The sequence below is a fragment of the Heterodontus francisci genome, chromosome 49 (assembly GCF_036365525.1).
Source record: "Heterodontus francisci isolate sHetFra1 chromosome 49, sHetFra1.hap1, whole genome shotgun sequence".
In the NCBI taxonomy this organism is placed as follows: Eukaryota; Metazoa; Chordata; class Chondrichthyes; order Heterodontiformes; family Heterodontidae; genus Heterodontus; species Heterodontus francisci.
Window position 1 is genome coordinate 9,446,663 of NC_090419.1, and position 22,753 is coordinate 9,469,415.

The window sequence follows — 22,753 nt, forward strand, 5'->3', positions numbered from 1 at the left end:
TCCTCCGAAGTCTGTGAGGCGTCTCTGGGTGTTCTGAGGTGGTGAAATGGGATTTATTTGTTCTTTGTTTTTTTTTCTATCTTTTCTTTCTCGCTTTGTCTCTCCCTCCATCCCTCTCTGTAGACTGTCTTTTTTTTTTCTCTATTTCCAGTTATCTCTCTAACTGGGCCTCAGGCCTGTCAGCAGCAGTTGCCTCTGGTGAGCACTGCTCCCCTCCAAGTCTAACCTCTTTCTTTCATTGACTCAAGGAGCTGCATCTCGAGAGCAATCACATTGAGGAAGTTCCCGGGGGGCTGCTGAACAAGACACTGAACCTGACCATCCTGGTGTTGCGTAACAACAGAATTCAGGAAAACCGTATCGCTCCTCGAGCATGGATCCACTTACGGTGAGTACTGGCAGCCGGTTGGCTCTGTTTTCACAGGCCGTGGGCCTTTGCCCCTTGTTAAGCCCCTGATCATCCTCACCCGGAGGTGAAAACCTGACCATGATCAGCCCGCACGGACACACAGCCTCGCAGCACGATAAAACGTCTTAAGGTGCCTCACAGGAGTGGAAATAAGACAAAACCTTAATACCGAGGCTCAAAAGGAACGGGCAACCAAAAGCTCGGTCAAAGAGGTCGGTTTTAAGCAGCGTCTTAAAGGAGGAGAGAGAGGGGTGGAGAGGTTTAGGGAGGGAATTCCAGAGCTTAGGGCCCCCAAGCAGCCGAAGGCACGGTCGCCAATGGTGGCGCGAATGGAGTGGGAGAAGGTGCCTCTTTGGAGAAACGTGGCTCTCATTTCTTTCAGTTCAAACTGCTCCTGAAACTGGTTAAAGTTCACGTATAGCTAATAAACTGGGCTGCCCCTGAGCCAAATTTACACCAAGTCCTGTTCGCACATCACCTCTCACCTCTTGCTCGCTGACCTACATTGGCTCCCTGTCCAGCAACACCTCGATTTTAACATTCTCATCCTCCTGTTCAAATCTCTCCATGGCCTCATTCCTCTCCCTATCTCTGTAACCTCCTCCAGCCCCTACAACCCTCCCTATCTCTGTAACCTCCTCCAGCCCCTACAACCCACCTTATCTCTGTAACCTCCTCCAGCCCCTCCAACCCTCCCTATCTCTATAACCTCCTCCAGCCCCTACAACCCTCCCTATCTCTATAACCTTCTCCAGCCCCCTACAACCCTCCCTATCTCTGTAACCTCCTCCAGCCCCTACAACCCTCCATATCTCTGTAACCTCCTCCAGCCCCTACAACCCTCCCTATCTCTGTAACCGCCTCCAGCCTCTACAACCCTCCCTATCTCTGTAGCCTCCTCCAGCCCCTACAACCCTCCCCATCTCTGTAACCTCCTCCAGCCCCTACAACCCTCCCTATCTCTGTAACCTCCTCCAGCCCCTACAACCTCTCCCTATCTCTGTAACCTCCTCCAGCCCCTACAACCTCTCCCTATCTCTGTAACCTCCTCCAGCCCCTACAACCCTCCGAGATCTCTGCCTTCCTCCAATTCCGGCCTCTTGACCATCCCCCGATTCCCATCGCTCCACCATTGGCGGCCGTGCCTTCAGCTGCCTGGGGCCCTAAGCTCTGGAATTCCCTGCCTAAACCTCTCCACCTCTCTCTACCTGCTCCTTTAAGACGCTCCTTAAAACCGACCTCTTTGACTGAACTTTTGGCCGCCCGTCCCTCATATCTCCTGATGTGTCTCGGGGTGAAATTGTCTGATTTACTCTCCTGTGAAACACTGCGGGGATGTTTAAAAGTTGTTGTGTATCTCCATTGATAATAGTATGTAAGTATCAATGGATGGACTTGCAATTGACAGCATCTGTAACTGTGACTCAGAGATATAGAATGGCCGAATTGAGGTCGGATTGACAGGAGGGCCCCAGTGGAAATAGCAGAATGGAATCTCTCCAACCCAGTGACATGCACAGGCTGTTTACGGTAAATGATTTGGCTTGGTTTGGGGAAGAGCTCACTGAAGGCTTTGAACAGCTCGTAGTAGCAGACAGCACAGAACATTCCAGAACAGTGGCTAAGGCTACCGGGGTCATACGGCAGATTCCGACTGGATCGGCCCCGGCAACTGTTGCATAAACAAGTCCCAAGCTGAGCTTGTGCCAGGAGGGCAAAAAGGTGCCAGCGGGGCCCCCGGACTGCGAACCAGTCTGTCAGGTAAAGAGGGAAAGGGAGGGAAGAACATCTCTCTCTGCAGCTCCTAAGCACCACCTCAGGACATTCCAAAACGCCTCACAGGCAATGGAGGAGTATAAAGTGTCCTCGCTGTTGGAATGTAGGAAATGCAGCAGGCAATTTGTGCACAGCAAGATCCCACAAACAGCAGTGTGATAATGACCCATCTGTTTTAATGATGTTGGTTGCGGGATAAATATCGGCCACAGGGCCCCGGGGAATACTCGCCCCGCCTCCCCCCCCAGCCCCCCCTCTCACCCCGCCCTTTTTCCAATCGTGGCCATGGGATCTTTTACATCCACCTGAGAGAGCAGACGGGGGCCTCGGGTTTAACGTCTCATCCCAAAAGAAAGCCCCTCCGACAGTGCGGCGCTCCCTCAGTACCGACCCTCCGACAGTGCGGCGCACCCTCAGTACTGACCCTCCGACAGTGCGGCGCTCCCTCAGTACTGACCCACCGACAGTGCGGCGCTCCCTCAGTACTGACCCTCCGACAGTGCGGCGCTCCCTCAGTACTGACCCTCCGACAGTGCGGCGCTCCCTCAGTACTGACCCTCCGACAGTGCGGCGCTCCCTCAGTACTGACCCTCCGACAGTGCGGAGCTCCCTCAGTACTGACCCTCCGACAGTGCGGCGCTCCCTCAGTACTGACCCTCCGACAGTGTGGCGCTCCCTCAGTACTGACCCTCTGACAGTGCGGCGCTCCCCCAGTACTGACCCTCCGACAGTGCGGCGCTCCCTCAGTACCGACCCTCCGACAGTGCGGAGCTCCCTCAGTACTGACCCTCCGACAGTGCGGCGCTCCCTCAGTACTGACCCACCGACAGTGCGGCGCTCCCTCAGTACTGACCCTCCGACAGTGCGGCGCTCCCTCAGTACTGACCCTCCGACAGTGCGGCGCTCCCTCAGTACTGACCCACCGACAGTGCAGCGCTCCCTCAGTACCGACCCTCCGACAGTGCGGCGCTCCCTCAGTACCGACCCTCCGACAGTGCGGCGCTCCCTCAGTACTGACCCACCGACAGTGCAGCGCTCCCTCAGTACCGACCCTCCGACAGTGCGGCGCTCCCTCAGTACCGACCCTCCGACAGTGCGGAGCTCCCTCAGTACTGACCCTCCGACAGTGCGGAGCTCCCTCAGTACTGACCCTCCGACAGTGTGGCGCTCCCTCAGTACTGACCCTCCGACAGTGTGGCGCTCCCTCAGTACTGACCCTCTGACAGTGCGGCGCTCCCCCAGTACTGACCCTCCGACAGTGCGGCGCTCCCTCAGTACTGACCCTCCGACAGTGCGGTGCTCCCTCAGTACTGACCCTCCGACAGTGTGGCGCTCCCTCAGTACTGACCCTCCGACAGTGCGGCGCTCCCCCAGTACTGACCCTCTGACAGTGCGGTGCTCCCTCAGTACTGACCCTCCGACAGTGCGGCGCTCCCTCAGTACTGACCCTCCGACAGTGCGGCGCTCCCTCAGTACCAACCCTCCGACAGTGCGGAGCTCCCTCAGTACTGACCCTCCGACAGTGCGGTGCTCCCTCAGTACTGACCCTCCGACAGTGCGGCGCTCCCTCAGTACTGGCACCAGGGGAGCGTCGAGCCTGAATTATGGGGCTCGAGCCTCTGGAACGGGGGCTCAAAAGCACAACCTTCTGACTCCAAGAGGAGGGGCTGGAGGAGGTTACAGAGGTAGGGAGGGCTGTCGGTACTGGAGGAGGTTACAGTGATAGGGAGGGTTGTAGGGGTTGGAGGAAGTTACAGAGATAGGGAGGGTTGTAGGGGTTGGAGGAAGTTACAGAGATAGGGAGGGTTGTCGGGGCTGGAGGAGGTTACAGAGATAGGAAGGGTTGTCGGTGCTGGAGGAGGTTACAGAGATAGGGAGGGTTGTAGGGGCTGGAGGAGGTTACAGAGATAGGAAGGGTTGTCGGTGCTGGAGGAGGTTCCAGAGATAGGGAGGGTTGTAGGGGCTGGAGGAGGTTACAGAGATAGGGAGGGTTGTAGGGGTTGGAGGAAGTTACAGAGATAGGGAGGGTTGTAGGGGTTGGAGGAAGTTACAGAGATAGGGAGGGTTGTAGGGGCTGGAGGAGGTTACAGAGATAGGGAGGGTTGTAGGGGCTGGAGGAGGTTACAGAGATAGGGAGGGATGTAGGGGTTGGAGGAAGTTGCAGAGATAGGGAGGGTTGGAGGAGGTTACAGAGATAGGAAGGGTTGTCGGTGCTGGAGGAGGTTACAGAGATAGGGAGGGTTGTAGGGGCTGGAGGAGGTTTCAGAGATAGGGAGGGTTGTAGGGGCTGGAGAAGGTTACAGAGATAGGGAGGGTTGTGGGGGTTGGAGGAAGTTACAGAGATAGGGATGGTTGTAGGGGTTGGAGGAAGTTACAGAGATAGGGAGGGTTGTAGGAGCTGGAGGAGGTTACAGAGATAGGGAGGGATGTAGGGGTTGGAGGAAGTTACAGAGATAGGGAGGGTTGTAGGGGTTGGAGGAGGTTGCAGAGATAGGAAGGGTTGTCGGTGCTGGAGGAGGTTACAGAGATAGGGAGGGTTGTAGGGGCTGGAGGAGGTTACAGAGATAGGGAGGGTTGTCGGTGCTCGAGGAGGTTACAGAGATAGGGAGGGTTGTAGGGGCTGGAGGAAGTTACAGAGATTGGGAGGGTTGTAGGGGCTGGAGGAGGTTACAGAGATAGGGAGGGTTGTTGGTGCTGGAGGAGGTTACAGAGATAGGGAGGGTTGTAGGGGCTGGAGGAGGTTACAGAGATAGGGAGGGTTGTAGGGGTTGGAGGAAGTTCCAGAGATAGGGAGGGTTGTAGGGGTTGGAGGAAGTTACAGAGATAGGGAGGGTTGTAGGGGTTGGAGGAAGTTACAGAGATAGGGAGGGTTGTAGGGGTTGGAGGAAGTTACAGAGATAGGGAGGGTTGGAGGAAGTTACAGAGATAGGGAGGGTTGTAAGGGTTGGAGGAAGTTACAGAGATAGGGAGGGTTGTAGGGGTTGGAGGAAGTTACAGAGATAGGGAGGGCTGTAGGGGCTGGAGGAGGTTACAGAGATAGGGAGGGTTGTCGGTGCTGGAGGAGGTTACAGAGATAGGGAGGGTGTAGGGGCTGGAGGAGGTTACAGAGATAGGGAGGGTTGTAGGGGCTGGAGGAGGTTACAGAGATAGGGAGGGTTGTAGGGGTTGGACAAAGTTACAGAGATAGGGAGGGTTGTCGGGGCTGGAGGAGGTTACAGAGATAGGGAGGGTTGTCGGGGGCTGGAGGAGGTTACAGAGATTGGGAGGGTTGTAGGGGCTGGAGGAGGTTACAGAGATAGGGAGGGTTGTAGGGGCTGGAGGAGGTTACAGAGATAGGGAGGGTTGTAGGGGCTGGAGGAAGTTACAGAGATAGGGAGGGCTGTAGGGGGTGAGGACCATGGATGGATTTGAACACGAGGGTAGGAATTTTAAAATGGACCGTCAGCCAATGTGGACGAGTGGTGAGTGAACGGGACTCGGTGCGAGGCGGGGCACGGGGACTGCAGAGTTTTGGCAGATTGACCTTTCCAGAGGCCGGGAGGGATGGTGTTTGAACAGTCCAGTCTGGAGGGGACAGTGGGACAGGGGATGGAGCTGTTCACGTCACGGAGTCACGCCCATATCATTCCCTTCCCATGAAAAGAACAAACGGTTGCCTCTGCTTTTTGGTCTGTTGATTGGGTTTTCTGACGTCCAGCAGACAGGAGGTTAAGTTAATTCTGTCCATTGACAGGGAAAGAAAACGTTAAACAACAGCTCTCTGATTGGGAATGTTGACTAATTGTGGAATGTCCTGACATCTGCTGAGGACACCTTGCCAGATGAAGCAACTGGCATCTGCTGATTTTAATCTTTTTCCAGGGGTGAGGTGGGGGTCTGGGGGTAGGGTGAGAGAGGAGGAATCTTAAATGGAGCCAACGGCTGTCGAGGAGCAAGTGATACGACTCATTACGGCACGGAAAGCTGCCATTCGGCCCATCGAGCCCATGCCGGCTCTCTCTGTAGAGCAATCCAGTCAGTCCCATTCCCCCGTTCTATCCCCGTAGCCCTGCAAGTTGATTTCCCTCCACTGCCCGTCCAATCTCCTTCTGAAATCATTCACCGTCTCCACATCCACCGCCTGCGGAGGCAGTGAGTTCCAGGTCATTACCACTCGCTGTGTAAACAAGTTCATCCTCACATCACCCACTGTATCGCTGACCCAAAACCTTCAGTCTGTGTCCCCTAGTCCTTGTACCATCAGCTAATGGGAACAGAGTTTCTTTATCTACCTTATCTAAACCTGTCAGAATCTTGTACACCTCCATCAAATCTCCCCTCAATCTCCTTTGCTCCAGGGAGACCAACCCCAGCTTCTCCAACCTAACCTTGTAACTAAAATCCCCCATCCCTGGACCCATTCTGGTAAATCTCCTCTGCACCCTCTCAAGGACCCTCACATCCTGCTGAAAGTGTGGTGACCAGAACTGGACACAATACTCCAGTTGTGACCTAACCAGAGATTTATAGAGGTTCAGCGTAACTTCCCTTCTCTCAGCTCATCTGCGGCTGAAACGCTTCTCTGCAATTTCATTACTTCCACATTCACCTATTCCGAAGCTCTCCTGGCCAGATTCCCAGCTTCCAACCTCTGGGGTGTTGGAGTGAGTGCAGCACAGATTCACCAGAATGACCCCGGGGCTGAAAGGGTTAAACGACGAGGACGGGTTGCACAGACTGGGCTTGTATCCCCTCGGGGTAGGCGGTGGAGTAGCGGTATTATCAGTGGACTAGTAACCCAGAGACCCAGGGTATTTCTCTGGGGACATGGGTTCGAATCCCACCACAGCAGAAGGTGGAATTTGAATTTAATTAATAAATCTGGAATTAAAAGCTAGTCTAAACCATTGTCGATTGTTGTAAAAACCCATCTGGTTCACTAATGTCCTTTAGGGAAGGAAATCTGCTGTCCTTACCTGGTCTGGCCGACATGTGACTCCAGACCCACAGCAATGTGGTTAACTCTTACATGCCCTCTGAAATGGCCTCGCAAGTCATTCAGTTGTATCTAACCGCTACGAAGTCGATAAAAATGAATGAAACCGGACGGACCACCCGGCACCGACCTAGGCAACAAAAACGACAACGGCAAACCCAGCCCTGTCGACCCTGCAAAGTCCTCCTTACTAACATCTGGGGGCTTGTGCCAAAGTTGGGAGAGCTGTCCCACAGACTAGTCAAGCAACAGCCTGACATAGTCATACTCACGGAATCATACCTTACAGACAATGTCCCAGACACTGCCATCACCATCCCCGGGTATGTCCTGTCCCACCGGCAGTGCAGATCCACCAGAGGTGGTGGCACAATGGTAGACTGTAGGGAGGGAGTTGCCCTGGGAGTCCTCAACATCAACTCCGGACCCCATGAAGTCTCATGGCATCAGGCCAAACATGGGCAAGGTAACCTCCTACTGATTACCACCGACCGCCCTCCCTCAGCTGATCACTCAGTACTCCACCATGTTGAACACCACTTGGAGGAAGCACTGAGGGTGGCAAGGGCGCAAAATGCACTCTGGGTGGGGGACTTCAATGTCCATCATCAAGAGTGGCTCGGTAGAATCACTGCTGACCGAGCTGGCCCAGTCCTAAAGGACAAAGCTGCTAGACTGGGTCTGCGGCAGGTTGTGAGAGAACCAACACGAGGGAAAACACGAGGTTATCTATATGGACTTTAGTAAAGCCTTTGACAAGGTCCCGCAAGGCAGACTGGTACAAAAGGCGAAGTCACATGGGATCAGAGGTGAGCTGGCAAGATGGATACAGAACTGGCTCGGTCATAGAAGACAGAGGGTAACAGTGGATGGGTGTTTTTCTGAATGGAGGGATGTGACTAGTGGTGTTCCGCAGGGATCAGTGCTGGGACCTTTGCTGTTTGTCGTATATATAAATGATTTGGAGGAAAATGTAGCTGGTCTGATTAGTAAGTTTGCGGACGACACAAAGGTTGGTGGAGTTTCGGATAGTGATGAGGAATGTCAGAGGATACAGCAGGATATAGATCGGTTGGAGACTTGGGCGGAGAAATGGCAAATGGAGTTTAATCCGGACAAATGTGAGGTAATGCATTTTGGAAGGTCTAATGCAGGTGGGAAGTATACAGTAAATGGCAGAACCCTTAGGAGTATTGACAGGCAGAGAGATCTGGGCGTACAGGTCCACAGGTCACTGAAAGTGGCAACGCAGGTGGATAAGGTAGTCAAGAAGGCATACGACATGCTCGCCTTCATTGGTCGGGGCATAGAGTATAAAAATTGGCAAGTCATGTTGCAGCTGTACAGAACCTTAGTTAGGCCACACTGAGAATACTGAGTACAATTCTGGTCGCCACACTACCAGAAGGACGTGGAGGCTTTGGAGAGGGTACAGAGGAGGTTTACCAGGATGTTGCCTGGTCTGGAGGGCATTAGCTATGAGGAGAGGTTGGAAAAACTCAGATTGTTTTCACTGGAATGACGGAGGTGGAGGGGCGACATGATAGAGGTTTACAAAGTTATGAGCGGCTTGGACAGAGTGGATAGTCAGAAGCTTTTTCCCAGGGTGGAAGAGTCAGTTACTAGGGGACATAGGTTTAAGGTGAGAGGGGCAAAGTTTAGAGGGGATGTGCGAGGCAAGTCTTTTTACACAGAGGGTGGTGAGTGTCTGGAACTTGCTGCCAGGGGAGGTGGTGGAAGCAGGTACGATAGCGACGTTTAAGAGACATCTTGACAAATACATGAATAGGATGGGAATAGAGGGATACGGTCCCCGGATGTGAAGGTGTTAGTTTAGGCAGGCATCAAGATCGGCGCAGGCTTGGAGGGCCGAATGGCCTGTTCCTGTGCTGTACTGTTCTTTGTTCTTTGTTGAAAAACATACTTGACCTCGTCCTCACCAATCTGCCTGCCGCAGATGTATCTGTCCATGACTGTATTGGTAGGAGTGACCACCGCACAGTCCTTGTGGAGACGAAGTCCCTCCTTCACATTGAGGGTACCCTCCATCGTGTTGTGTGGCACTATCACCGTGCTAAATGGGATAGATTTCGAACAGATCTAGCAGCTCAAAACTGGGCATCCATGAGGCGCTGTGGGCCATCAGCAGCAGCAGAATTGTACTCAACCACAATCTGTGACCTCATGGCCCGGCATATCCCCCACTCTACCATTACCATCAAGCCAGGAGACCTACCCTGGTTCAATGAAGAGTGCAGGAGGGTATCCCAGAAGCAGCACCAGGCATACCTCAAAATGAGGTGTCAACCTGGTGAAGCTACAACACAGGACTATCTGCGTGCCAAACTGTGTAAGCAGCATGCAATAGACAGAGCTAAGCGATCCCATAACCAACGGATCAGATCTAAGCTCTGCAGTCCTGCAACATCCAGTTGTGAATGGTGGTGGACAATTAAACAACTAACTGGAGGAGGTGGCTCCACAAATATCCCCATCCTCAATGATGGGGGAGCCCAGCACATCAGTGCGAAAGATAAGGCTGAAGCATTTGCAATAATCTTCAGCCAGAAGTGTCGAGTTGATGATCCATCTCAGCCTCCTCCTGAAGTCCCCAGCATCACAGATGCCAGACTTCAGCCAATTCGATTCACTCCGCGTGATATCAAGAAACGACTGAAGGCACTGGATACTGCAAAGGCTATGGGCCCTGACAATATTCCAGCAATAGTACTGAAGACCTGTGCTCCAGAACTAGCCGCGCCCCTAGCCAAGCAGTTCCAGTACAGCTACAACACTGGCATCTACCCTGCAATGTGAAAAATTGTCCAGGTATGTCCTGTACACAAAAAGCAGGACAAATCCAACCCGGCCAATTACCGCCCCATCAGCCTGCTCTCAATCATCAGTAAAGTGATGGAAGGTGTCATCAACAGTGTGATCAAGCGGCACTTGCTTAGCAATAACCTGCTCAGTGATGCTCAGTTTGGGTTCCGCCAGGACCACTCAGCTCCTGACCTCATTACAGCCTTGGTTCAAACATGGACAAAAGAGCTGAACTCAAGAGGTGAGGTGAAAGGGACTGCCCTTGACATCAAGGCAGCGTTTGACCGAGTATGGCATCAAGGAGCCCTAGCAAAACTGAGGTCAATGGGAATCAGGGGGAAAACCCTCCGCTGGCTGGAGTCATACCTAGCACAAAGGAAGATGGTTGTGGTTGTTGGAGGTCAATCATCTGAGCTCCAGGACATCACTGCAGGAGTTCCTCAGGGTAGTGTCCTAGGCCCAACCATCTTCAGCTGCTTCATCAATGACCTTCCTTCAATCATAAGGTCAGAAGTGGGGATGTTCGCTGATGATTGCACAATGTTCAGCACCATTCGTGACTCCTCAGATACTGAAGCAGTCTGTGTAGAAATGCAGCAAGACCTGGACAATATTCAGGCTTGGGCTGATAAGTGGCAAGTAACACTCACGCCACACAAGTGCCAGGCAATGACCATCTCCAACAGGAGAGAATCTAACCATCTCCCCTTGACATTCAATGGCATTACCATCGCTGAATCCCCCACTATCAACATCCTAGGGGCTACCATTGACCAGAAACCGAACTACCATATAAATACCGTGGCTACAAGAGCAGGTCAGAGGCTCAGAATTCTGAGGCGAGTAACTCACCTCCTGACCACCATCTACAAGTCACAAGTCAGGAGTGTGATGGAATACTCTCCACTTGCCTGGATGGGTGCAGCTCCAACAACACTCAAGAAGCTCGACACCATCCAGGACAAAGCAGCCCGCTTGATTGGCACTCCATCCACAAACATTCACTCCCTCCACCACCGACGCACAGTGGCAGCAGTGTGTACCATCTCCAAGATGCACTGCAGCAACGCACCAAGGCTCCTTAGACAGCACCTTCCAAACCCGTGACCTCTACCACCTAGAAGGACAAGGGCAGCAGACGCATGGGAACACCACCACCTGCAAGTTCCCCTCCAAGTCACACACCATCCTGACTTGGATCTATATCGCCGTTCCTTCACTGTCGCTGGGTCTAAATCCTGGAACTCCCTTCCTAACAGCACTGTGGGTGTATCTACCCCACACGGACTGCAGCAGTTCAAGAAGGCAGCTCACCACCACCTTCTCAAGGGCAATTAGGGATGGGCAATAAATGCTGGCCTGGCCAGCGACACCCACATCCCTGAATGAATTAAAAAAAAGATTAAGGGGGTGATCAAATCGAGGGGTTTAACATGATTAAAGGATTTGATCAGGTCGATAGAAACTATTTCCTCTGCTGGAGGGAGTCCGGAACAAGGGGGCAGAACCTTAAAATCAGAGCCAGGCCGTTCAGGGGGTGATGTGAGGAAGCACTTCTTCACACAAAAGGGGGAGTGGAAATCTGGAACTCTCTCCCCCCAGAAAGCTGTCGAGGCCGGGGGTCAATTGGAAATTTCAGACCTGAGATTAATAGATTTTAGTTGGGTGAGGGGGTTAAGGGTTAGGGAATCCAAGGTGGGGAAATGGAGTTAAAATACAGTTCAACCATGATCTGATTGCATGGTGGAATAGTCTCGAGGGGCTGAATGGCCTCCTCCTGTTCAAAACAAAAGCATGCCAGCACTTTTACATAGTGCATTGAGTCTACAGCACAGGAACAGGCCATTCGGCCCATCTGCTTCGTGCTAGTCTTTCTGCTCCACACGAGCCTCCTCCCACCCTCTACTTCATCTCCCCCCCATCACCATATCCTTCTATTCCTCTCTCCCTCGTGTGTTTATCCAGCTTAAATACATCGATACTATTCACCTCGACCACTCCCTGTGGGAGCGAGTTCCACATTCTTACCACTCTCTGGGGAAAGGAGTTTCTCCTGAATTCCCCATCGGATTTATTACTGACTGTCTTATATTGACGGCCCCCGAGTTCTGGTCTCCCCCCACAAGAGGAAACATCTTCTCTACGTCTACCCGATCGAAACCCCCTTCATCATTTTAAAGACCTCAATCAGGTCACCCCCTCGGCCGCCTCTTTTCCAGAGAGACGAGCTCCAGCCTGTTCAGTCTTTCCTGATGGTTATAATCTCTCAGTTGACATTCTGCTTGTGATGTAGAACAGGACATTTTGATAAGAGGGAGCCAGGGATGAGGGCGAGCATTCCAAAAATGCAAAAGGAAAAGGCCCAGGCAGGTAGTTTGGAATAGACGCTTGTCTGAGAGCAGGCTGGAGCAAGCCAAAGATCGCACAAAGAGTGTTCATGCGTCTTACCTTTGTGAAGCCAGCGTGAAGGACAGACTGTCTGTTTTCACATCGCCAGTCTCTCCCACAGCTGGGAGGCCTCTTTGCAGGTGGCCTGAACTGGATTTCCGTATTAACAGAGAGCTTTCAGCCAGGCCCCCACCCCCACTTGCTTCCTCCACCCCCGCCCCCCCTCCCCCGCTGCCTCCCCACCGCCCCATCTTTCTCCCGTGCCAGCCGTGTCTCAATGGGTCTCACTCTGGCCTCATGGGACAGAGGATTGTGGGTTCGAGCCCCCATCCCGAGACTTGGGGCCCCCATAATCCAGGCCTGGCACTCCCCAACCACCCCCCCCGCCCAATGCCAGTCCTATTGGAAGAACGACAGTGGGTGGGGGAATTCTCCCCGGTGTCCTGGGGCCAATATTTATCTCTCAACCAACATCACCCTCTCTCTTTCCTCATCCCTCCAATCTCTCCCCTCACCCTGTCCTGCTCCTGAGATCGTCACCTTATCTTGGCAAAGCCAACTGTTGGTGCTCATTTCCGAGACTGCAGCCCCCTTGCATCGCGCACTGAAGTGTTCCAGTCAAGAGAGGGATGGTTAAGTAAATCAAATGCTTGTAGCCTTCTTAAACAAAACCATTATGCAAACCACAGAATCCACAAGGCCCTGGTTTCCTCTGTGTGTGAGTGTGTGTGAATTTACAAGGGTGTTTGTTTTGGCTCAGTCCTCTGTTTTAAACGGGGCGTGTGCTCTGCTGATTTGCTCGATGGTATTCGGTGTTTACTGGAAGGCAAGCCCCATCTGGAACGCAAAGCAATCCTGCTCACCTCATCTACAAGGAGTAGAGCAGGCTGGGCCTCTGCTCTCTAGAAAAGAGAGGGCTGAGGGGTGACCTGATGCAGCTCTTTAAAATGACAAAGGGGTTTCGATAGGGAGGAGTGTCGGCCTGGATTCTGGGGCTCAAACCTCTGGAGTGGGGGCTGAAACCCACAACCCTCTGCCTTGGGTGGGAGTGGGATCACTCGGAGCCTTGGCTGACCCCATCAGGAAGTCGGACTTACTCATTGTGAAGTGCTCGAGGTCATTGAATCAAGGATTCCGAGGGGAAGTGACCCGGGTGATGGGAGGGTGGGTTTAAACCCTGATGGGGTGGACACTGACTGACAAGCTGTGATGTGAGAGGGGAAATCACAGTGTGTTCAGGTCTCATTGAATGGGGGATCCTGTCGAAGGGGCGGAATGACTGACTCCTGTTCCTACGTTCTATGTCTCGAACCTTCAGATGTGGGTATGGACTTGACGAGAGGAAGGCTTTTAGAAAGCTGATAACTATCAGCGGGAGTGTCAGGGGGGCAGGGTGTAGCTTGCTGGCTACCGGGCTAAACTCCTGATGGACACACCCAACAACAGTCTGCAGTCCACCATGCACCTTTCACTGCGGCAGGACATCCCAAAGCATTACCACCGCCAAGCTGGTACTTTGTGAAGTGTGGTCACTGTTGTCATGTTGGAAATGCAGTCGCCACTTTAGGCACAGCAAGATCCCGCAAACTGCAGCATGATAACCCAGATCATCTATTTTTTTGAGAACTCCGCCCCCCCCCCCCCCCCCAAGCTCTTCTTCCATTAGTGGCCGTGGAATCTTTTACATCCACTTGACAGGGCAGAAAGACGGCACCTCCGACAGTGCAGCTCTCCCTCAGAACTGACCCTCTGATGGTGCGGTGCTCCCTTGGTGTTGACCCTCCGGTGCAGCGCTCCCTCGGTGTTGACCCTCTGACGGTGCAGCGCTCCCTCAGTACTGACCCTCCGACAGTGCAGCGCTCCCTCAGTACTGACCCTCCGACAGTGCGGCGCTCCCTCAGTACTGACCCTCCGACAGTGCGGCGCTCCCTCAGTACTGACCCTCCGACAGTGCGGCGCTCCCTCAGTACTGACCCTCCGACAGTACTGACTCTCCGATGGTGCGGCGCTCCCTCAGTACTGACCCTCCGACAGTGCGGCGCTCCCTCAGTACTGACCCTCCGACAGTACTGACCCTCCGATGGTGCGGCGCTCCCTCAGTACTGACCCTCCGACAGTGCGGAGCTCCCTCAGTACTGACCCTCTAACAGTGCGGCGCTCCCTCAGTACTGACCCTCCGACAGTGCGGCGCTCCCACAGTACTGACCCTCCGACAGTGCGGCGCTCCCTCAGTACTGACCCTCCGACAGTGCGGCTCTCCCTCAGTACTGACCCTCCGATGGTGCGGCGCTCCCTCAGTACTGACCCTCTGACAGTGCGGCGCTCCCTCAGTACTGACCCTCCGACAGTGCGGAGCTCCCTCAGTACTGACCCTCCGACAGTGCGGCGCTCCCACAGTACTGACCCTCCGACAGTGCGGCGTTCCCTCAGTACTGACTCTCCGACAGTGCGACGCTCCCTCAGTACTGACCCTCCGACAGTGCGGCGCTCCCTCAGTACTGACCCTCCGACGGTGCGGCGCTCCCTCAGTACTGACCCTCCGACGGTGCGGCGCTCCCACAGTACTGACCCTCCGACGGTGCGGCGCTCCCTCAGTACTGACCCTCCGACGGTGCGGCGCTCCCACAGTACTGACCCTCCGACAGTGCGGCTTTCCCTCAGTACTGACCCTCCCTCAGTACTGCTTCCGGGATGAGTGTCGTCCTGGGGCTGTGAGGCTTGGGTCTCTGGATTGAGGCTCAAACCCATGACTTGTGACTGTGAGGTGAGAGAGAGACCCACGCAGCCACTGCTGACGCACTTGGGACCACTCGCACCTTGGAAGTCCTGCCTGCCTGAGTTAGTGAGAGGATGCCAGGAAGAGGGGACGAGGCGGATGAAGGGCCTGTCACTGATGGTCAGGGCACGTGGATGGGAGTTTCAACACTGAAGGATGGTGGGAAGTGGGATTGGGGGTCGTGAGGCTGAAGGAGGTTGCAGGATAGGGTGGGAAAGGGTTTTGGAGGTGAGGACCTTCACTTTAAATTGAGCACTTTGCGAGTATGAGCATCCTGTTTAATTTAGGCAAGACTTGGTGCAGGATAGAGGACTGAGCTTTGGACAGCCCTCGGGGGTGAAAGGTCACAGTTTGACCCTTGGCTGCACCAGCCTGCCAATGGATCTGGTCAACAGTTTTCTGGCAGTCTTGCTGACAACTGGCCTTTTGCACAGGAACGAGGCAGCTTCACGGGGGCGTTAACGGACAAAAGTTCAACACCCGGCCCTGAAAGGAGATATTAGGGACGGGCGACCAAAAGCTCGGTCAAAGAGATCAGTTTTAAGCAGCGTCTTAAAGGAGGAGAGGGAGAGGCGGAGAGGTTTAGGGAGGGGATTCCAGAGCTTAGGGCCCCAGGCAGCTGAAGGCACGGCAGCCAATGGGGGAGGGTAGGATAGTGAGGGGGGGGGGTGGTGGAGGAGAGGATGGGAGTGGATGATGAGTAAGTGGCCAGATTCGGAGGAACACAGCCATTGACAGTCTCACGCTGCAGTCGAAACCCCGTTAGGCGGGGATTTCAGGTTAAGCCACAGCCAAGTCCGTTCGAGTGGCCTGTACACAGGAGTGCCTGCCCCTCTGGCGCTGGCTTTTAATTTCAGTTCAATGCTTTTCTGAAATTTGTCAAGGGATCGTCAATGCACATACACATCGATCACCTCTGGGTCCTGGTCCAACAGGCATCACCACGAACCGGTCTCTGTTCCTCCAAGCCAGCATCCATTCCGATGCCAATCCACTGGTCGTACCCCAGTTGGGGTCTGAATCGGGGGTTGGAATTGCAAAGGCCTGAGCCTTGGGCACTGGGGTTGGCTTCAGGGGCGGGGGGAACAGGACGGGCAGTCACATTGGCAAGTATCCAGTAATAAAACTAACAAGAGCCATACGCGTGCCGAGGACAGACTTTGAAGTGTCTTTCATAACGGAGGCCGCAAGCGACAGGCGGCAGCTGCTTCCTATCAGCTTAATCAGAAAAGAATGGGAACTGATGGAATGAGACAGGGTTCTTTAACTCAATGCCACTCAGCCACTCTCGGCTACACAGAGAATGTCAGCAAACTGAATCCTGCCTGAGAGCTAACACATTCCAGATCACACCCACAGCATGCTGAAAAGGGAGCTTGACTCTGGATCTAAACCCCGTTTTTCTTTAGGACCGAAAAAAATTTATTTCAGCCATTCTGCACAATTTACAGTTGGAACTCTGGGAATTCATAGACAACATCTTTGCCTGTTAGTTTCTTGTAGACAACAGAAAATGTATCCAGTTTGTGTTCTACCCCTGTACTGTACCTGTCCTGGGAGTGTTTGATGGGGGACAGTGTAGAGGGAGCTTTACTCTGTATCTAACCCCCGTACTGTACCTGTTCTGGGAGTGTTTGATGGGGACAGTGTAGAGGGAGCTTTACTCTGTATCTAACCCCCGTACTGTACCTGTCCTGGGGAGTGTTTGATGGGGACAGTGTAGAGGGAGCTTTACTCTGTATCTAACCCCCGTACTGTACCTGTTCTGGGAGTGTTTGATGGGGACAGTGTAGAGGGAGCTTTACTCTGTATCTAACCCCCGTACTGTCCCTGTCCTGGGGAGTGTTTGATGGGGACAGTGTAGAGGGAGCTTTACTCTGTATCTAACCCCCGTACTGTCCCTGTCCTGGGAGTGTTTGATGGGGACAGTGTAGAGGGAGCTTTACTCTGTATCTAACCCCCGTACTGTACCTGTCCTGGGAGTGTTTGATGGGGACAGTGTAGAGGGAGCTTTACTCTGTATCTAACCCCCGTACTGTCCCTGTCCTGGGAGTGTTTGATGGGGACAGTGTAGAGGGAGCTTTACTCTGTATCTAACCCCCGTACTGTACCTGTCCTGGGAGTGTTTGATGGGGACAGTGTAGAGGGAGCTTTACTCTGTATCTAACCCCCGTGCTGTACCTGTCCTGGGAGTGTTTGATGGGGACAGTGTAGAGGGAGCTTTACTCTGTATCTAACCCCCGTACTGTACCTGTCCTGGGAGTGTTTGATGGGGACAGTGTAGAGGGAGCTTTACTCTGTGTCTAACCCCCGTACTGTACCTGTCCTGGGAGTGTTTGATGGGGACAGTGTAGAGGGAGCTTTACTCTGTATCTAACCCCCGTACTGTACCTGTCCTGGGGAGTGTTTGATGGGGACAGTGTAGAGGGAGCTTTACTCTGTATCTAACCCCCGTACTGTCCCTGTCCTGGGAGTGTTTGATGGGGACAGTGTAGAGGGAGCTTTACTCTGTATCTAACCCCCGTGCTGTACCTGTCCTGGGAGTGTGAGATGGGTGAGGAATCTGATTGTTCCGATTAATTTCTTGAACCGTTTGTCTTTCAGAAAGTTGGAGACTCTGGACCTGTCCCACAACCGACTGGTCCATGTTCCTTCCTTCCTGCCAATGGGGCTGAAGCAGCTCCTGCTGCACCATAACCAGATTGAGCGCATTCCCGGCTATGTCTTCGCCCACCTCAAGCCCGGCTTGGAGTTCCTCCATCTCTCTTACAACCGCTTGAGCAATGATGGCATCCACGGCATTTCCTTCCTGGGCCTCTACAAGTCACTGCACGAGCTCCTGTTGGACCACAACCAGCTGAAGGCCGTCCCTCGAGGCATCCTCAACCTCCGTGTCCTCCAGGTCCTCCGGCTTAGTGACAACCAGATCAGGTAGGAGGCTTCTCTCCCAGTCATCGGCGGATAGCTCGCCATTAGGTCAGAATGGGCCAGACTGACAGTCCTTCGAACTACTTTGAAGGATCCATGTTTCTGTTGTGCCTTTCAAAGTCATCTGAAAGCAGAGACTGTTATGGGGGCATTTAACAGAGCTAATCGGAAGTATGAGGGGTTTTGATAGACAGGGAGAAACTGTTCCCAGTGGCGGGAGGGTCGGTAACCAGAGGGACACAGATTGAAGATAATCGGGAAAAGAACAAGAGGGGGGAGAGGAGGAGAATGTTTTCGACGTAGTGAGTTGTTGTGATCTGGAACGCGCTGCCTGAAAGGGCGGTGGAAGCAGATTCAATCGTAACTTTCAAAAGGGGAATTTTGAACTTTCAAATCAGGAACAAGATGACGATCCGATTATCTCATTTTCTAGTGATTTTCACTGATGGATAAATATCAGCCGCAGGACATCGGGGAGAACTCTCTCCCACCCCCTCCTCTTCTTCCAATAGTGACCGTGGGATCCTTTACATCCACCTGAGAGGGCAGACGGGGGTCTTGGGATTAACGTCTCATCCTGAAAGACGGCACCTCTGACTGTGCGGCACTCCCCCAGTACTGACCCTCCGACACTGAGACACTCCCTCAGTACTGACCCTCCGACACTGAGGCACTCCCCCAGTACTGACCCTCCAACACTGAGACACTCCCCCAGTACTGACCCTCCGACACTGAGGCACTCCCTCAGTACTGACCCTCCGACACTGAGGCACTCCCTCAGTACTGACCCTCCGACACTGAGGCACTCCCTCAGTACTGACCCTCCGACACTGAGGCACTCCCCCAGTACTGACCCTCCAACACTGAGACACTCCCCCAGTACTGACCCTCCGACACTGAGGCACTCCCTCAGTACTGACCCTCCGACACTGAGGCACTCCCCCAGTACTGACCCTCCGACACTGAGACACTCCCTCAGTACTGACCCTCCGACACTGAGGCACTCCCTCAGTACTGACCCTCCGACAGTGAGGCACTCCCTCAGTACTGACCCTCCGACACTGAGGCACTCCCCCAGTACTGACCCTCCAACACTGAGACACTCCCCCAGTACTGACCCTCCGACACTGAGGCACTCCCTCAGTACTGACCCTCCGACACTGAGGCACTCCCCCAGTACTGACCCTCCGACACTGAGGCACTCCCTCAGTACTGACCCTCCAACACTGAGGCACTCCCTCAGTACTGACCCTCCGACACTGAGGCACTCCCCCAGTACTGACCCTCCGACACTGAGGCACTCCCCCAGTACTGACCCTCCAACACTGAGACACTCCCCCAGTACTGACCCTCCGACACTGAGACACTCCCCCAGTACTGACCCTCCGACACTGAGGCACTCCCCCAGTACTGACCCTCCGACGCTGAGGCACTCCCCCAGTACTGACCCTCCGACGCTGAGGCATTCCCCCAGTACTGACCCTCCGACGCTGAGGCACTCCCCCAGTACTGACCCTCCGACGCTGAGGCACTCCCTCAGTACTGACCCTCCGACACTGAGGCACTCCCTCATACTGATCCTCCGACGCTGAGGCACTCCCCCAGTACTGACCCTCCGACGCTGAGGCACTCCCTCAGTACTGACCCTCCGACGCTGAGGCATTCCCCCAGTACTGACCCTCCGACACTGAGACACTCCCCCAGTACTGACCCTCCGACACTGAGACACTCCCCCAGTACTGACCCTCCGACACTGAGGCACTCCCCCAGTACTGACCCTCCGACGCTGAGGCACTCCCTCAGTACTGACCCTCCGACGCTGAGGCATTCCCCCAGTACTGACCCTCCGACACTGAGACACTCCCTCAGTACTGACCCTCCGACACTGAGGCACTCCCTCAGTACTGACCCTCCGACACTGAGGCACTCCCTCATACTGATCCTCCGACGCTGAGACACTCCCCCAGTACTGACCCTCCGACACTGAGGCACCCCTTCAGTACTGACCCTCTGACACTGAGGCACTCCCTCAGTACTGACTCTCCGACAGTGCGGCGCTCCCTCAGTACTGACACCGGGGGTTTTGTCGGGCCGAGGTTATGGGGCTCAAGTCTCTGGAGTGGGGGCTCGATCCACGACCCTGTCACTGAGTGGCAAGAGTCACTGAGCCACGGCTGACAGGACATTTGTAAAAGTTGGAATTGTTTCTTGTTTGTGATTTGCTGATTGTCCCAGTGATGTTTCAACTCTACTTTCTAATGCTCTTTCCTCCCGCTCCCTCCCAATCCAAGGTACATTCCATTGGACTCTGTCTGCAATACCAGGATCAGTGAGGATTCCAGCTTGGTGTCCATTCACCTGGAGAACAACCTCATTGACCGGAGATTGATCCCACCCATTGCCTTCTCCTGTATCCGATCCTACCAGAGTGTTGTTCTGCGGCCACAGCGATTCGAAGACTAACTTAACCCTCCCACCAGCTCTCCCCCTGTCCCCCACTCCCTGTCCCTCTGTCCCCTCCTCCCCCACGTCCTTCCTCCACAAGCCCAGTGTCTCTCATTGCAATGAGTCATTGCGCGGATCCTGACCAACCGAGAGCTGTGTTATTAGCTTGGCCTCGGGTTGGTCCAGTGAAAGTCAAGGAATGCACTGTTTGGTCTCGGGCGAATTCAGGACAGGAGGAACTCTTTTGGCCCCTTGCGTCTCTTCCACCAATCAATTAGATCACAGCTGCTCTGTATTCCTGGGAGTGTTTGATGGGGACAGTGTAGAGGGAGCTTTACTTTGTATCTAACCCCCGTACTGTACCTGTCCTGGGAGTGTTTGATGGGGACAGTGTAGAGGGAGCTTTACTTTGTATCTAACCCCCGTACTGTACCTGTCCTGGGAGTGTTTGATGGGGGACAGTGTAGAGGGAGCTTTACTTTGTATCTAACCCCCGTACTGTACCTGTCCTGGGAGTGTTTGATGGGGACAGTGTAGAGGGAGCTTTACTTTGTATCTAACCCCCGTGCTGTACCTGTCCTGGGAGTGTTTGATGGGGACAGTGTAGAGGGAGCTTTACTCTGTATCTAACCCCCGTGCTGTACCTGTCCTGGGAGTGTTTGATGGGGACAGTGTAGAGGGAGCTTTACTCTGTATCTAACCCCCGTACTGTACCTGTCCTGCGGAGTGTTTGATGGGGACAGTGTAGAGGGAGCTTTACTCTGTATCTAACCCCCGTACTGTACCTGTCCTGGGAGGGTTTGATGGGGGACAGTGTAGAGGGAGCTTTACTTTGTATCTAACCCCCGTGCTGTACCTGTCCTGGGAGTGTTTGATGGGGACAGTGTAGAGGGAGCTTTACTCTGTATCTAACCCCCGTACTGTACCTGTCCTGCGGAGTGTTTGATGGGGACAGTGTAGAGGGAGCTTTACTCTGTATCTAACCCCCGTACTGTACCTGTCCTGCGGAGTGTTTGATGGGGACAGTGTAGAGGGAGCTTTACTCTGTATCTAACCCCCCGTGCTGAACCTGTCCTGCGGAGTGTTTGATGGGGACAGTGTAGAGGGAGCTTTACTCTGTATCTAACCCCGTGCTGTACCTGTCCTGGGAGTGTTTGATGGGGACAGTGTAGAGGGAGCTTTACTCTGTATCTAACCCCCGTTTTTTTTTTTCCCCCGTTTTTTTTTTTCTTTTTTTCTGTATCTAACCCCCGTGCTGTACCTGTCCTGGGAGTGTTTGATGGGGACAGTGTAGAGGGAGCTTTACTCTATATCTAACCCCCGTACTGTCCCTGTCCTCGGAGTGTTTGATGGGGGACAGTGTAGAGGGAGCTTTACTCTGTATCTAACCCCCGTACTGTACCTGTCCTGGGAGTGTTTGATGGGGACAGTGTAGAGGGAGCTTTACTCTGTATCTAAACCTCGTGCTGTACCTGCCCTGGGGAGTGTTTGATGGGGACAGTGTAGAGGGAGCTTTACTCTGTATCTAACCCCGTACTGTACCTGTCCTGCGGAGTGTTTGATGGGGACGGTGTAGAGGGAGCTTTACTCTGTATCTAACCCCGTACTGTACCTGTCCTGCGGAGTGTTTGATGGGGACAGTGTAGAGGGAGCTTTACTCTGTATCTAACCCCGTGCTGTACCTGACCTAAGGGTGCCTGAAATTCTAACTATTCCATTCCCCAGCAATAAAACCTCTCATCTCGTTCACCACAAAACTCCCAGGGTAAAAGGGGGCTGTAATTTTGAAACCATTGTTCAGGGGCCAGGATACTCTGTCCTTGTGATACAGTAACTCACCATTGCTCCTGATGTGTTGGAAATGCGTACAGTGCAATAAAGATTAGCTTTTATTTATAAAACGTACACTCTGTGTCACCCGACAATCCATCAAGGCCTTGGGTTAATGTCTTTGACTGCTCAAGTTGTTGTGCCTTCAGGTCTGCCCTCGGCTTCAAAATACATCATCCGTTTGACCGAGAAATTAATTCAGGTCCGCTTTTGGAAACCCAAGGTCCACTCGAAACTGGACCTAGGACTAATTAGGAGCGACAGTCAGCCTCAGGTATGTCCGGGAGAGAGTCGGGGTGGGGAGGAGTATGGCCGATGGTACAGGGTGAAGTTTCAGTGGGACAACCAGGCACAACAGTGTCTCTCTTCCCGCCTGCACCAGGAGCAACTTGTAATTATATAG

At 53.7% G+C, this 22,753-nt stretch overlaps 1 protein-coding gene across 1 annotated transcript in view; it reads left to right on the top strand.

Annotated features, from left to right (window-relative positions):
* LOC137358236 (extracellular matrix protein 2-like) overlaps nt 1–22,401 on the top strand; it is a 63,777-nt gene extending 41,376 nt beyond the window's left edge. The window contains exons 7-9 of the mRNA XM_068024126.1: nt 249–388; nt 17,752–18,078; nt 20,367–22,401. Coding sequence (XP_067880227.1) covers nt 249–388; nt 17,752–18,078; nt 20,367–20,538 — 639 coding nt within the window. The 3' untranslated portion in view covers nt 20,539–22,401. The remainder of the gene's footprint in view (nt 1–248; nt 389–17,751; nt 18,079–20,366) is intronic.
* Nucleotides 22,402–22,753: the final 352 nt, after the last annotated feature.